Below are 17,249 nucleotides of genomic sequence, written 5' to 3'. Positions count from 1 at the left end.
TAAGGAAAAATGGAGAAAAAAATGAGGGAAAAAATAAAGGGAAAATGGAGAAAAATAAAAGAGAAAAATGAGGAAAAATCCAGTGGAAATCGGAGCAAAAAATAAAGAAAAAAAAGGGAAAAGGTTGAAAAAATGGAGGAAAAAATCAGCAAAAATTAAGGAAAAATGAGGTAAAAATGGAGAAAAACGGGAAAAAAATCAGGGGGAAAAGAGGAAAAAAGTGGAAAAATGGAGAAAAATGAAGAAAAAGAGGAAAAAAGGAAAAAAAACCTGAAAAAACGGGAAAAAAAAAGAGAATTTTGGTGCCAAAATTGGGATTTTTGCCCCTAAAATGGCGGCTGGGATGGGAAAGGGGGCGGAGCCAATGAGGGAGGGGGCGGGGCTTGGAATGGCCAATCACCGCTCTCCTGATTTGCATATTCAAATTTTTTCCTTCCATGTGTGGCCCCAAAAGGACCCCGGGACCAGGGGCCGAGGCATGACCCAGGTAATTAATGGGTTTGTTAATTAGGTGATTAATTAATGGGTGATTGGGGTGGGGCTAATTAGCAGGGCAATTAATTGGTTAATTAGGGGGTAATTAATGGGTTAATTGGGGGTTAATGATTGGGTTAATGGGTAATTAATAATTATCCGGGATAAAGCAATAATGAGGTTAATTATCATTAATTAGTGTTAATTAGTAGTTATCAGGAATAAAGTGATAGAGCATAATGAGTTTGATTAGCCTTAATTAGTATGAATTGGTAATTACTAGGAATCAAGTGATAAAACATGATGAGGTTAATTAATCAATATTTATCAGGAATGAAGTGATGTTAATTAGCTTTAATTAGCAATTATCAGCAATAAACTACTAAGAGGATAGTGATGTTCATTACCATAAATTAACACTGATCAATTAATTAATTCCAGGTGAGCAGATCCTAGCTTGAGCCAGGGGTTTTGGGGCCAGATTTTAATTAGCGTTCATTAGTAATTACCATGAAATTGTGCTAATTAACACTGATTAATTAGCTCAAAGCACGAACAGCGCGGCCTTGGTGTGGGGGAGGGGATTTGGGGCCATTTGCATGTGCTGGGGTGTGGTTAATTAGCAATAATTATCGCTAATGAATGGTATTTGCCATTAATTAGTGCTAATTAGTTAATTATCTGTCAGTGAACATGACAACTAATGACCCTAGTGAGGGGGAGGGGGCATTTCTGATTGCTGGGGTGGGGCTAATGAGGTTTAATTAGCATTTAGTGTGAGTTATGAATACTTAATGACAATAATTAGTGTTAATTAGCGTTAATTACCCCCAGGGGAGGGGGACAACAACACTATGTAAATGAGGGGGAGGGACTATTTGTGAGGCTTGGGGTGGGGTTAATGAGGGTTAATTAGCATGTTTAGTGTCAGTAATGAATACTAACTGTTGTTAATTAATATTAATTAGTGTTAATTAGCGTTAATTGCCCCCAGGGAAGCAGGACACCTCGGACAACAACATCTGAGTGAGGGGGAGGGGTAATTTGATGTTTGGGGTGGGGTTAATGAGCACTAATTAGCATTTAGTGTCACTTATGAATGCTAATTCACATTAATCAGTGATAATTAGTGTTAATTAGCGTTAATTGCCCCCAGGGGAGCAGGACAACTCGGACAACAACACTGAGTGAGGGAGGGGCCGGTTTTGAGCCCTGGGGTTGTGCTAATGAGCACTAATTAGCATGTAGTGTCAGTAATGAATACTAATTTATATTAATTAGCGATAATTAGTGTTAATTAGCGTTAATTGCCCCCAGGGGAGCAGGACAACTCGGACAACAACACTGAGTGAGGGAGGGGCCGGTTTTGAGCCCTGGGGTTGTGCTAATGAGCACTAATTAGCATGTAGTGTCAGTAATGAATACTAATTCACATTAATTAGTGTTAATTAGCGTTAATTGCCCCCAGGGGAGCAGGACAACTCGGACAACAACACAGAGTGAGGGAGGGGCCGGTTTTGAGCCCTGGGGTTGTGCTAATGAGCACTAATTAGCATGTAGTGTCAGTAATGAATACTAATTTATATTAATTAGTGATAATTAGTGTTAATTAGCGTTAATTGCCCCCAGGGGAGCAGGACAACTCGGACAACAACACAGAGTGAGGGAGGGGCCAGTTTTGAGCCCTGGGGTTGTGCTAATGAGCACTAATTAGCATGTAGTGTCAGTAATGAATACTAATTTATATTAATCAGTGATAATTAGTGTTAATTAGCGTTAATTGCCCCCAGGGGAGCAGGACAACTCGGACAACAACACCATCTTCGTGCAGGGGCTGGGCGAGAACGTCACCATCGAGTCGGTGGCCGATTACTTCAAACAGATCGGGATTATCAAGGTGGGCACCCCCAAAAATGCCCAAAATGTGCCCAAAACACACCCAAAAAATGCCCAAAACACACCAAAAATATGTACAAAATATGTATAAAATATACCCAAAACACACCCAAAAAATGCCCAAAATACACCCAAAATATACCCAAAATATGTACAAAATATGTATAAAATATGTACAAAATATACCCAAAAAATGCCCAAAATATACCCAAAATATGTACAAAATATGTATAAAATATACCCAAAATATACCCAAAATATGTACAAAATATGTATAAAATATACCCAAAACACACCCAAAAAATGCCCAAAACACACCAAAAATATGTACAAAATATACCCAAAATATACCCAAAAAATGCCCAAAATATGTACATAATATACACAAAATATACCAAAATTTGTACAAAATATGTACAAAATATACACAAAATATGTACAAAATACGTATAAAATATACCCAAAACACACCCAAAAAAATGCCCAAAATACACCCAAAATATGTACGAAATATACCCAAAATATACACAAAATATGCCCAAAATATGTACAAAATATACACAAAATATGTACAAAATATACACAAAATATGTACGAAATGTGTACAAAATATACCCAAAATATACCCAAAATATGTACAAAATATACCCAAAATATGCCCAAAATATGTACAAAATATACCCAAAATATACACAAAACACACCCAAAAAATGCCCAAAATATACCCAAAATATGTACATAATATACCCAAAATATACCCAAAATATGTACAAAATATACACAAAATATACCCAAAATATACCCAAAATATGTACAAAATATGTACAAAATATGTACAAAATATACCCAAAATATGTACAAAATGTTTACAAAATATACCCAAAATATACACAAAATATGTACAAAATATACCCAAAATATACCCAAAATATGTACAAAATATACCCAAAATATACCCAAAATATGTACAAAATATACCCAAAATATGCCCAAAATATGTACAAAATATACACAAAATATGTACAAAATATACCCAAAATATACCCAAAATATGTACAAAATATACCCAAAATATGCCCAAAATATGTACAAAATATACCCAAAATATACACAAAATATGTACAAAATATACACAAAATATGTACAAAATATACCCAAAATATACACAAAATATGTACAAAATATGTACAAAATATACACAAAATATACCCAAAATATGTACAAAATATACCCAAAATATGTACAAAATATGTACAAAATATACCCAAAATATACACAAAATATGTACAAAATATACCCAAAATATACGCAAAATATACACAAAATATGTACAAAATATACACAAAATATACCCAAAATATACCCAAAATACACCCAAAAAACACCCAAAATATGGCCATAAAAATGCCCAAATTACACCCAAAATATGCCCAAAATATACCCAAAATATACTCAAAATACACCCAAAATATGGCCAAAATAAACCCAAATATACCCAAAATCTACCCAAAAAATTCCCAAAATACCAGGGGTCACTCATTGGTCACTCAGGGTCACTCGTTGGTCACTCATGGTCACTCATTGATCACTCTGGTCACTCAGGGTCACTCATTGATCACTCATTGGTCACTCAGGGTCACTCATTGGTCACTCATTGGTCACTCATTGGTCACTCATTGGTCACTCATTGGTCACTCAGGGTCACTCATTGGTCACTCATTGGTCACTCATGGTCACTCATTGGTCACTCAGGGTCACTCATTGGTCACTCATTGGTCACTCATTGGTCACTCATTGGTCACTCAGGGTCACTCATTGATCACTCATTGGTCACTCAGGGTCACTCAGGGTCACTCATTGATCACTCATTGGTCACTCATTGGTCACTCAGGGTCACTCATTGATCACTCATTGGTCACTCATTGGTCACTCAGGGTCACTCATTGATCACTCATTGGTCACTCAGGGTCACTCATTGGTCACTCATTGGTCACTCAGGGTCACTCAGGGTCACTCATTGATCACTCATTGGTCACTCAGGGTCACTCATTGGTCACTCATTGGTCACTCATTGGTCACTCATTGGTCACTCATTGGTCACTCAGGGTCAGTCATTGGTCACTCATTGGTCACTCATGGTCACTCATTGGTCACTCATTGGTCACTCATGGTCACTCATTGGTCACTCATTGGTCACTCATTGGTCACTCATGGTCACTCATTGGTCACTCATTGGTCACTCATGGTCACTCATTGGTCACTCATTGGTCACTCATTGGTCACTCAGGGTCACTCATTGGTCACTCATTGGTCACTCAGGGTCACTCAGGGTCACTCATTGATCACTCATTGGTCACTCATTGGTCACTCAGGGTCACTCATTGATCACTCTGGTCACTCAGGGTCACTCAGGGTCACTCATTGGTCACTCAGGGTCACTCAGTGGTCACTCAGTGGTCACTCAGTGGTCACTGTGGTCACTCATTGGTCACTCAGGGTCACTCAGGGTCACTCATTGGTCACTCAGGGTCACTCAGTGGTCACTCAGTGGTCACTCAGTGGTCACTGTGGTCACTCATTGGTCACTCAGGGTCACTCAGGGTCACTCAGTGGTCACTCAGTGGTCACTCGTGGTCACTCGTGGTCACTCATTGGTCACTCATTGGTCACTCATGGTCACTCATGGTCACTCATTGGTCACTCATTGGTCACTCAGGGTCACTCATTGGTCACTCAGGGTCACTCAGTGGTCACTCAGTGGTCACTCAGTGGTCACTCAGTGGTCACTCATGGTCACTCATTGGTCACTCATTGGTCACTCAGGGTCACTCAGTGGTCACTCAGTGGTCACTCAGTGGTCACTGTGGTCACTCATTGGTCACTCAGGGTCACTCAGGGTCACTCAGTGGTCACTCAGTGGTCACTCGTGGTCACTCAGTGGTCACTCATTGGTCACTCAGTGGTCACTCATGGTCACTCCCATCCCCAGACCAACAAGAAGACCGGCCAGCCCATGATCAATCTCTACACTGACCGCGAGACCGGGAAGCTCAAGGGCGAGGCCACCGTGTCCTTCGACGACCCGCCCTCGGCCAAGGCCGCCATCGACTGGTTCGACGGTCGGAATTCCCAAAATTCCCAAAATTCCCGAAATTCCTGATCCCGAAAATCCCAAATTCCCAAAAATCCCGAAATTCCCCCAAAATTCCCCATTTCCCAGCCCTCCCCGTGTCCTTCGACGACCCGCCCTCGGCCAAGGCCGCCATCGACTGGTTCGACGGTCGGAATTCCCAAAATTCCCGAAATTCCCGAAATTCCTGATCCCAAAAATCCCAAATTCCCTAAAATCCCGACCCCAAAAATCCCAAAATTCCCCATTTCCCAGCCCTCCCCGTGTCCTTTGATGACTCGGCCAAGGCCGCCATCAACTGGTTCGACGGTCGGAATTCCCAAAATTCCCGAAATTCCTGATCCCGAAAATCCCAAATTCCCAAAAATCCCGACCCCAAAATTCCCAAAATTCCCCATTTCCCAGCCCTCCCCGTGTCCTTCGACGACCCGCCCTCAGCCAAGGCCGCCATCGACTGGTTCGACGGTCGGAATTCCCAAAATTCCCGAAATTCCCAAAATTCCTGATCCCCAAAATCCCAAATTCCCAAAAATCCCAAAATTCCCCCAAAATTCCCCATTTCCCAGCCCTCCCCGTGTCCTTCGACGACCCGCCCTCGGCCAAGGCCGCCATCGACTGGTTCGACGGTCGGAATTCCCAAAATTCCCGAAATTCCCGAAATTCCTGATCCCCAAAATCCCAAATTCCCAAAAATCCCAAAATTCCCCCAAAATTCCCCATTTCCCAGCCCTCCCCGTGTGCTTTGATGACTCGGCCAAGGCCGCCATCGACTGGTTCGACGGTCGGAATTCCCAAAATTCCCGAAATTCCTGATCCCGAAAATCCCAAATTCCCAAAAATTCCAATCCCAAAATTCCCGAGTTCTTGATGTCAAAAACCTCAAATTCGTGAAATTCCTGATCCCAAAAATCTTAAAATTCCCGAATTCCTGATCCCAAAAACCCCAAAATTCTCCAAATTCTTGATCTCAAAAACCTCAAATTCGTGAAATTCCCGATCCCAAAAATCCCAAAGTTGCAGAATTTTTGGTCCCATAAAACCCCAAATTCCTAAAATTCCCAAAAATCCTGATCCCAAAAATCCTAAATTCAGGAAATTCCCGACCCCAAAATCCTGAAATTCCCTGAAAATCCCAAATTCAGCATTCCCGAAATTCCCAAATTCCTGATCCCAAAAATCCCAATTTCCCAAATTTCCTGATCCTCAAATTCCTGCAATTCCTGATCCCAAAATTCCCCAAATTCCTGATTCGAAAAACCTCAAAATTCTCCAAATTCCTGATGTCAAAAAACCTAAATTCCTAAAAATCTCAAATTCTTGAAATTCCCGGTCCCAAAATCCCTGAAATTCCCAAAATTCTTGAAATTCCAAAAAAAATCCCTCCTTTCCCCAAAACTCCAAATTTATTCCCCAATTTTCCTCCTTTCCCCACCAAATTTTCTCCTTTTTTTCCCCAAATTTCCTCCTTTTTTCCCCAAATTTTTTTCCCTTTTTTTTGTTTTCCCAAAATTCCCGTTTTTCCCCCCAAAATTCTCACTTTTCCCACTTTTCCAGGGAAGGAATTTTCGGGGAATCCCATCAAGGTGTCGTTCGCCACGCGCCGCGCCGACTTCAGCCGAGGCGGCGGCCGGGGCCGCGGCCGGGGAGGTGAGCGCCCCCAAAATCGCCCTTTTTCACCCCAAAAATTCCTCTTTCCCAAAATCCCCATTTTTCCATCCCAAAACCCTCATTTTCCATCCCAAAATCCAAATTTCCATCCCAAAATCCCCATTTTCCATCCCAAAATCCCCATTTTCCATCCCAAAATCCCATTTTCCATCCCAAAATCCCTTTTTCCATCCCAAAACCCCCATTTTCCATCCCAAAACCCCCATTTTTCTTCCCAAAATCCCATTTTCCATCCCAAATCCCCATTTTCCATCCCAAAATCCCATTTTTCATCCCAAAATCCCATTTTCCATCCCAAAATTTCTTTTTTCCCCACTGAAAACCCCATTTTGCCGTTCCGAAATCTCCTTTTTTCACCCCAAAAATTCCTCTTTCCCAAAATCCCATTTTCCATCCTAAAAACCCTCATTTTCCATCCCAAAACCCCCATTTTCCATCCCAAAATCCCATTTTCCATCCCAGAATCCCCATTTTCCATCCCAAAATCCCATTTTCCATCCCAAAATCCCATTTTCCATCCCAAAACCCCCATTTCCCATCCCAAAATTCCTTTTTTTCCTCACTGAAAGTTTGCCGTCCCAAACTGTCATTTTTTCACCCCAGAGTCCTCTTTTTCCATCTCATCTTTTCCCAAAACTTCCATTTTCCATCCCAAAATCCCCATTTTCCCCCATTTTTCCCCATTTTCCCCAAAATCCCCATTTTTCCTCCATTTTTCCCTGTTTCCCCCCCGTTTTCCCCAAAACCGCTGTTTCTTGCCCTGTTTTCCCCCCAAATCCCCATTTTCCCCCGTTTTTCCCAAAATCCTTGTTTCTCGCCCCGTTTCCCCCGTTTTTCCCCATTTTTTCCCCCATTTTTCCCCCAAATCGCTGTTTTCTCCCATTTTTCCCAAAATCCTCGTTTCTCGCCCCGTTCCCCCCCGTTTTCCCCGTTTTTCCCCATTTTCCCCCGTTTTTCCCAAAATCGCCGTTTTTCCCCCCATTTCCCCCCGTTTTCCCCCGTTTTTCCCCCGTTTTTCCCCATTTTTCCCCATTTTCCCCGTTTTTCCCCCATTTTCCCCGTTTTTCCCAAAATCCCCATTTTTCCCCCGTTTTTCCCCCATTTTCCCCCGTTTTTCCCCCATTTCCCCGTTTTTCCCAAAATCCCCGTTTTTTCCCCCGTTTCCCCCCATTTTTCCCCATTTCCCCCCGTTTTTCCCCCATTTTCCCTGTTTTTCCCAAAATCCCCGTTTCTCCCCCTGTTTTTCCCTTGTTTTTCCCCCGTTTTTCCCCCGTTTTCCCCCCATTTCCCCATTTTTCCCCGTTTTTCCCAAAATCCCCGTTTCTCGCCCCGTTTCCCTCCGTTTTCCCCATTTTTCCCAAAACCCCCGTTTCTCGCCCCGTTTCCCCGTTTTCCCCGTTTTTCTCAAAATCGCCGTTTTTCGCCCCATTTCCCCCATTTTCCCCCATTTTCCCCGTTTTTCCCAAAATCCCCGTTTTTCCCCCCGTTTCCCCCCATTTTTCCCCCATTTCCCCCATTTTCCCCCATTTCCCCGTTTTTCCCAAAACCGCCGTTTCTTGCCCCGTTTTCCCCGTTTTTCCCCCCATTTTCCCCGTTTTTCCCAAAATGGCCGTTTCTCGCCCCGTTTCCCCCATTTCCCCGTTTTTCCCAAAATCCCCGTTTTTCTCCCCGTTTCCCCATTTTCCCTGTTTTTCCCAAAACCCCCGTTTTTCCCCCCGTTTCCCCTGTTTTCCCCGTTTTTCCCAAAATCCCTGTTTTTCGCCCCGTTTCTCGCCCCGTTTCCCCATTTTCCCCGTTTTTCCCAAAATCCCCGTTTTTCGCCCCCGTTTCCCCATTTTCCCCGTTTTTCCCAAAATGGCCGTTTCTCGCCCCGTTTTCTCCCATTTCCCCGTTTTTCCCAAAATCCACGTTTTTCGCCCCGTTTTTCCCCCATTTTCCCCGTTTTTCCCAAAACCGCCGTTTCTCGCCCCGTTTTCCCCATTTTTCCCCCCGTTTTTCCCCCATTTTCCCCGTTTTCCCTGTTTTTCCCCCCATTTCCCCTGTTTTCCCCGTTTTTCCCAAAACCCCCGTTTCTCGCCCCGTTTCCCCCGTTTCCCCATTTTCCCCGTTTTTCCTAAAATCCCCGTTTTTCCCCCCGTTTCCCCGTTTCCCCCGTTTTTCCCAAAACCGCCGCTTTTCGCCCCGTTTCCCCGTTTTTCCCCGTTTTTCCCAAAACCGCCGCTTTTCGCCCCGTTTCCAGGCCCGCTGGGCCGCGGCGGGTTCGGCTCCGGCTCCGGCGGCCGCGGCGCCTTCACGGGCGGGGGAGGGGCGCAGCAGAGAGCGGGGGACTGGAAGTGCCCCAACCCGTGAGTGCCGTACTGGTTATACTGGTTATACTGGGAGCGACTGGGGGGGACTGGGAATGGACTGGGAGGGACTGGGATACACTGGGAGGGACTGGGAATGGACTGGGAGGGACTGGGAAGAACTGGGATAAACTGGGAGGGACTGGGAATGGACTGGGAGGGACTGAGTTATACTGGTTTGTACTGGGAGGGACTGAGAATGGACTGGGAATGGACTGGGATATACTGGGAGGGACTGGGAGTCGACTGGGATATACTGGTTTATACTGGGATATACTGGGAGGGACTGGGAATGGACTGGGATATACTGGGAGGGACTGGGATATACTGGGAGGGACTGGGAATGGACTGGGAGGGAACTGGGTTATACTGGGAGGGACTGGGAATGGACTGGGAGGGAACTGGGAGGGACTGGGATGGAACTGGGAGGGACTGGGATGGACTGGGATGGAACTGGGAGGGACTGGGAGGGACTGGGAGGGAACTGGGAATGGACTGGGATATACTGGGAGGGACTGGGAATGGACTGGGAGGGAACCGGTTTATACTGGTTTATATTGGTTCGGACTGGAAGGGACTGGTTTGGACTGGGTTATACTGGGAATGGACTGGGTTATACTGGTTTGGACTGGGTTATACTGGGAGAATCTAGTTGTACTTGGTTTTACTGGGTTATACTGGTTTGGACTGGGTTATACTGGTTTATACTGGGAGGGAACTGGGGGAAACTGGGAGGGAACTAGGGGGAACTGGGAGGGACTGTGACAAACTGGGATGGACTGGGACAGGATCTTGTTCGTGTCTCTGTGTGACATCATCACTGAGGTGATGACATCACCGATGACATCACTGATGACGTCACGGGGCATGCGAGAACATGGGGAAAGGGTTTCGGACAAACTGGGACAGGGAACTGGGACAAACTGGGAGGAACTGGGACGGGACAACGTTTGTGTCTGTGTGTGACGTCATCACTGATGCGATGATGTCATGATGACATCACTGATGACATCACAGGGGGTGCAAGAACATGGGGAAAGGGTTTGGGATGAACTGGGAGGGGGAACTGGGATGAACTGGGATGGGATCTTGTTCGTGTCTGTGTGTGACGTCACCGCTGACGCGATGACATCACGATGACGTCACGGATGACGTCACAGGGCGTGCGAGAACATGAACTTCTCGTGGCGGAACTGGGACAGGAAACTGGGATGAACTGGGACGGGGAACTGGGACAAACTGGGAGGAACTGGGACGGGACAATGTTCATGTGTGTGTGTGATGTCATCACTGACACGATGATGTCATGATGACATCACGGATGACGTCACAGGGCGTGCGAGAACATGAACTTCTCGTGGCGGAACTGGGACAGGAAACTAAGACAAACTGGGACGGACTGGGACAAACTGGGATGGGACAACATTTGTGTCTGTATGTGACGTCATCAATGACGCGATGATGTCATGGATGACATCATGATGACGTCACAGGGCGTGCGAGAACATGAACTTCTCGTGGCGGAATTGGGACAGGAAACTGGGATGAACTGGGACGGGGAACTGGGACAAACTGGGAGGAACTGGGATGGGACATTGTTCGTGTCTCTGTGTGACATCATCACTGACGCGATGACGTCACGATGACGTCACGGATGACGTCACAGGGGGTGCGAGAACATGGGGAAAGGGTTTGGGATGAACTGGGATGGGGAACTGGGATAAAACTGGGGGGAACTGGGACGGGATCTTGTTTGTCTCTGTGTGTGACATCACCACTGACGCGATGACGTCACCGATGACGTCACCAATGACGTCACAGGGCGTGCGAGAACATGAACTTCTTGTGGCGGAACTGGGACAAACTGGGACAGGGAAGTGGGACAAACTGGGAGGAACTGGGACGGGACAACGTTTGTGTCTGTGTGTGACGTCATCACTGACGCGATGACATCACTGATGACGTCACAGGGCGTGCGAGAACATGAACTTCTCGTGGCGGAACTGGGACAGGAAAGTGGGACGGGAAACTGGGACAAACTGGGAGGAACTGGGACAAACTGGGATGGGACAATGTTCATGTCTGTGTGTGACGTCATCACTGACGCGATGACGTCACGATGACGTCACGGATGACTTCACAGGGCGTGCGAGAACATGAACTTCTCGTGGCGGAACTGGGACAGGAAACTGGGATGAACTGGGACGGGGAACTGGGACAAACTGGGACAGGGAAATGGGACACACTGGGATGGGACAACGTTCATGTCTGTGTGTGACGTCATCCCTGACACGATGACGTCACGATGACATCACGGATGATGTCACAGGGCGTGCGAGAACATGAACTTCACATGGCGGAACTGGGACAAACTGGGACGGGGAACTGGGACAAACTGGGACAGGGAACTGGGATGGGACAACGTTTGTGTCTGTGTGTGACGTCATCACTGATGTGATGATGTCATGATGACATCACGGATGACGTCACAGGGCGTGCGAGAACATTAACTTCTCGTGGCGGAACTGGGACAGGAAACTGGGGCAAACTGGGAGGAACTGGGACAAACTGGGATGGGACAACGTTCATGTCTGTGTGTGACGTCATCAATGACGCGATGACGTCACGATGACGTCACCGCTGACGTCACAGGGCGTGCGAGAACATGAACTTCTCGTGGCGGAACGAGTGCAACCAGTGCAAGGCGCCCAAGCCCGAGGGGGGGCCCGGGGGGCCGCACCTGGGCGGGGGCGGCGCCGGGAAATTCCCCGGAGGCGGCGGCGGCAACCGCGGCGGATCCGGCGGCAACCACATGGGTGAGAGGGGGCACAGCTGGGCACACCTGGGCACTCACCTGGGCACAGCTGGGCACTCACCTGGGCACAGCTGGGAGGGGATAAACAAAAAAAACCCGGTGGAATTTGGGTGAAAAATGGGGATTTTGGGGGGTAAAACACACCTGGGCACAGCTGGGCACACCTGGGCACAGCTGGGAGGGGATAAACAAAAAAAACCCGGGGGAAATGGGGTGAAAAATGGGGATTTTGGGGGGTAAAACACACCTGGGCACACCTGGGCACACCTGGGCACTCACCTGGGCACAGCTGGGAGGGGAGAAACAAAAAAAACCCGGGGGAAATGGGGTGAAAAATGGGGATTTTGGGGCACCTGGGGGGTAAAAACACACCTGGGGGCACCTGGGCACTCACCTGGGCACAGCTGGGCACAGCTGGGAGGGGAGGGGCAAAAAAAACCCGGTGGAAATGGGGTGAAAAATGGGGATTTTGGGGGGTAAAACACACCTGGGCACAGCTGGGCACTCACCTGGGCACACCTGGGAACACCTGGGTACTCACCTGGGCACAGCTGGGAGGGGAGGGACAAAAAAAACCCGGTGGAATTTGGGTGAAAAATGGGGATTTTGGGGGGTAAAACACACCTGGGCATTCACCTGGCACCCCTGGGCACACCTGGGTACTCACCTGGGCACTCACCTGGGCACAGCTGGGAGGGGACAGACAAAAAAAACCCGGTGGAAATGGGGTGGAAAATGGGGATTTTGGGGGGTAAAACACACCTGGGCACTCACCTGGGCACAGCTGGGCACAGCTGGGAGGGGATAAACAAAAAAAACCCGGTGGAATTTGGGTGAAAAATGGGGATTTTGGGGGGTAAAAACACACCTGGGTACAGTTGGGCACAGCTGGGAGGGGAGGGGCAAAAAAAACCCGGGGGAAATGGGGTGAAAAATGGGGATTTTGGGTGGTAAAACACACCTGGGCACAGCTGGGCACACCTGGGAGGGGCGGGGCGAAAAAAAACCGGGGGAAATGGGGTGAAAAATGGGGATTTTGGGGCACCTGGGGGGTAAAACACACCTGGACACTCACCTGGCAGCCCTGGGCACACCTGAGTGCACCTGGGCACAGCTGGGAGGGGCGGGGCAAAAAAAACCCGGTGGAAATGGGGTGAAAAATGGGGATTTTGGGGATTTTGGAGGGGTAAAACACACCTGGGCACAGCTGGGGGCACCTGGGAGGGGCGGGGCAAAAAAATCCGGTGGAAATGGGGTGAAAAACGGGGATTTTGGGGGTTTTAAGGGTACCTGGGCACACCGAAAATACACCTGGGACACATTTACACACCTGTATCACACCTTTACACACCTGTTGACACATTTACACACCTGTTGACACATTCACACACATTGACACGCGTGTTCACGCGTGTTCACAGGCGGGTTCGAGGAGCGGCGGGGCGGGCGCAGCGGCTTCGAGCGCGGCGGGTTGGGCACACCTGTACACACCTGTACCACACCTTTACACACCTGTTGACACATTCACACACATTTACACACTGACACACATTACATACATGTTACACGCGTGTCCGCAGGCGGGTTCAAGGAGCGGCGGGGCGGCCGTGGCAGCTCTGACCAGGGCGGGTTGGGCACACCTGTACACACCTGTACCACACCTTTACACACCTGTTCCCACCTTTACACCCCTATTGACACATTCACACACTGACACGCGTGTTCACGTGTGTTCACGCGTGTCGGCAGGCGGGTTCGAGGAGCGGCGGACTGGGCGCGGCGGCTTCGAGCGCGGTGGGTTAGGCACACCTGTACACACCTGTATCACACCTTTACACACCTGTTGACACATTTACACACTGACACACGTTACATACATGTTACACGCGTGTCGGCAGGCGGGTTCGAGGAGCGGCGGGGCGGGCGCGGCGGCTTCGAGCGCGGCGGGTTGGGCACACCTGTACACACCTCTATCACACCTGTACACACCTGTATCACACATTCACACACGTTATATACATGTTACACGCGTGTCGGCAGGCGGGTTCGAGGAGCGGCGGGGCGGGCGCGGCGGCTTCGAGCGTGGCGGGTTGGGCACACCTGTACACACCTGTACCACACCTTTACACACCTGTACCACACATTTACACACCTGTTGACACATTCACGCACATTTGCACACGTGTTCACGCGTGTTGGCAGGTGGGTTCGAGGAGCGGCGGGGCGGGCGCGGCGGCTTCGAGCGCGGCGGGTTGGGCACACCTGTACACACCTGTACCACACCTTTACACACCTGTTCCCACCTTTACACCCCTATTGACACATTCCCACACTGACACGCGTGTTCACGTGTGTTCACGCGTGTGCACAGGCGGGTTCGAGGAGCGGCGGGGCGGGCGCGGCGGGTTGGGCACACCTGTATCACACCTTTACACACCTGTTCCCACCTTTACACCCCTATTGACACATTCACACACTGACACACGTGTTCACGCGTGTTCACGCGTGTTCCCAGGCGGGTTCGAGGAGCGGCGGGGCGGGCGCGGCGGCTTCGAGCGCGGCGGGTTGGGCACACCTGTACACACCTGTACCACACCTTTACACACCTGTTGACGCATTCACACACATTTACACACTGACACGCGTGTTCACGTGTGTTCACGCGTGTTCCCAGGCGGGTTCGAGGAGCGGCGGGGCGGGCGCGGCGGCTTCGAGCGCGGCGGGTTCCGCGGCGGGCGCGGCGAGCGCGGCGGGTTCCGCGGCGGGCGCGGCGGCGAGCGCGGCGGCTTCGGGCCCGGCAAGATGGACAGCAGGTGGGGAACGGCGGCGTTTGGGGGGAAAAACGGGGATTTTGGGAAAATTGGGGAAAAAGGGGATTTTGGGGGGAAAAAGGGGGATTTTGGGAAAAGGGGATTTTGGGAAAATTGGGAAATAAATGGGGGTTTGGGGAAATTGGGGAAAAGGGGATTTTGGGAAAATTGGGAAATAAAGGGGGGTTTTGGGGAAATTGGGAAAAAGGGGATTTTGGGAAAATTGGGGAATAAATGGGGGTTTTGGGGAAATTGGGAAAAAGGGGATTTTGGGAAAATTGGGGAATAAATGGGGGTTTTGGGGAAATTGGGAAAAAGGGGGTTTTGGGAAAATTGGGAAAAAGGGGATTTTGGCAAAAATTGGGGGAAATAAATGGGGGTTTTGGGGGAAAATGGGGATTTTGGGAAAATTGGGAAAAAGGGGGATTTCGGGAAATTGGGGGAAAAGGGGATTTTGGGGAAATTTTGGGAAAAAGGGGGATTTTGGGAAAATTGGGGGGAAAAAGGGGATTTGGGGAAATTGTGGGAAATAAATGGGGATTTTGGGAAAATTGGGGAAAAGGGGATTTGGGGAAATTGGGGAATAAATGGGGATTTTGGGGAAATTGGGGGGAAAAAGGGGATTTTGGGGAAATTGGGGGGGAATGGGGATTTTGGGAAAATTGGGAAAAAGGGGGTTTTGGGGGGAAAAATGAGGATTTTGGGAAAATTGAGGGAAATAAACGGGGTTTTTGGGGGGAAAATGGGGATTTTGGGGAAATTGGGGAAAAAGGGGATTTTGGGGAAATTGTGGGAAATAAATGGGGGTTTTGGGGAGAAAAATGAGGATTTTGGGAAAATTGGGGGAAAAAGGGGATTTTGGGGAAATTGGGAAATAAATGGGGGTTTTGGGGAAATTGGGGGGAAAAAGGGGATTTTGGGAAAATTGGGAAAAAGGGGATTTTGGGGAAATTGGGGGGAAAAAGGGGGATCTGGGGGAAAAAGGGGGATTTTGGGAAAATTGGGGGGGAAATGGGGATTTTGGGAAAATGGGGGGAAATGGGGATTTTGGGGAAATTGTGGGAAATAAATGGGATTTTTGGGGAGAAAAGGGGATTTGGGGAAAATTGGGGGGAAAAGGGGATTTTGGGGAAATTGGGAAATAAATGGGGGTTTTGGGAGAAAAAGGGGGATTTGGAAACATTGGGGGAAAAAGGGGGATTTTGGGGAAATTTTGGGAATAAATGGGATTTTGGGAGAAAGGATTTTGGAAATTGGGGAAATAGGGATTTGAGGCATCTTGGGTGAAAAGGGGATTTTGGGAAAATTGGGGGGTTGGGGGAAAATGGGATTTTGGAAATGTGTTAGAAATGGGATTTTTGGAGAGAAAATGAGGATTTTGGGGGAAATATGGGGATTTTGGGAAAATTGGGGGGAAAGGGGATTTTGGAAAATTGGGGGGGATTTCTGGAAAATGGGTTCAGGGAAAATGGGGATTTGAGGGGGAAATGGGATTTTGGGAAATACAGTGGTTCAGCAGAAAAATGGGATTTTGGGAAGAAAAAGGGGTTATAAATTTGGGGAGGTTGGGGGGGAAAACGGGGATTTTGGGAAAATTTGGGGAGTCTGGGGGAAAAATGAAAACTTGGAGAATCCCATGGATTTTGGGCTGAAAAATTAGGATTTTGGAAAATTTTGGAGGGGGTTGGATGAAAAAACGAGAATTTGGGACAGAAAAACGACGATTTTGGGGGAAAAACCTGAGATTTTGGGGCAAAACCCGGGAGAATTTTGGGGTTTTAAAGGCGGATTTTCGGCATCTGGGTGTTAATGAATGCTGATGAATAATTAATTCATGCAAATGAGGGTCGCTGACGCCGTCCAATCCCGTTGCAGGGGCGACCACCGGCAGGACCGACGCGAGCGGCCATATTGAGCCCTTCCCCCACCCCCCCTTTGGCCCCTCCCCCAATTTTTGTATTTCGGCCCCTCCCCCACCCTTGGCCCCGCCCCCCGCTTTTAGCCCCGCCCCCTTCAATAAAGGGATTTTGGGGAACGATTCTGATTGGCTGGGGCGGGGAGGGGGCGTGGCTTCACCTAAAGGTCATTAGCATGTCTAATTAACGCCCTAA

At 48.2% G+C, this 17,249-nt stretch overlaps 1 protein-coding gene across 1 annotated transcript in view; it reads left to right on the top strand.

The window, feature by feature from the left end:
• LOC110481840 (RNA-binding protein FUS-like) overlaps positions 1-17,249 on the top strand; it is a 33,313-nt gene extending 16,064 nt beyond the window's left edge. Inside the window, exons 4-11 of the mRNA XM_077789543.1 lie at positions 455-487; positions 2,265-2,371; positions 5,360-5,489; positions 7,055-7,147; positions 9,408-9,513; positions 12,166-12,329; positions 15,003-15,141; positions 17,014-17,249. Coding sequence (XP_077645669.1) covers positions 455-487; positions 2,265-2,371; positions 5,360-5,489; positions 7,055-7,147; positions 9,408-9,513; positions 12,166-12,329; positions 15,003-15,141; positions 17,014-17,053 — 812 coding nt within the window. The 3' untranslated portion in view covers positions 17,054-17,249. The remainder of the gene's footprint in view (positions 1-454; positions 488-2,264; positions 2,372-5,359; positions 5,490-7,054; positions 7,148-9,407; positions 9,514-12,165; positions 12,330-15,002; positions 15,142-17,013) is intronic.

Source organism: Lonchura striata, chromosome 35 (assembly GCF_046129695.1).
Source record: "Lonchura striata isolate bLonStr1 chromosome 35, bLonStr1.mat, whole genome shotgun sequence".
Classification (NCBI taxonomy): Eukaryota; Metazoa; Chordata; class Aves; order Passeriformes; family Estrildidae; genus Lonchura; species Lonchura striata.
This window is presented reverse-complemented; position numbering and strand designations above follow the sequence as displayed.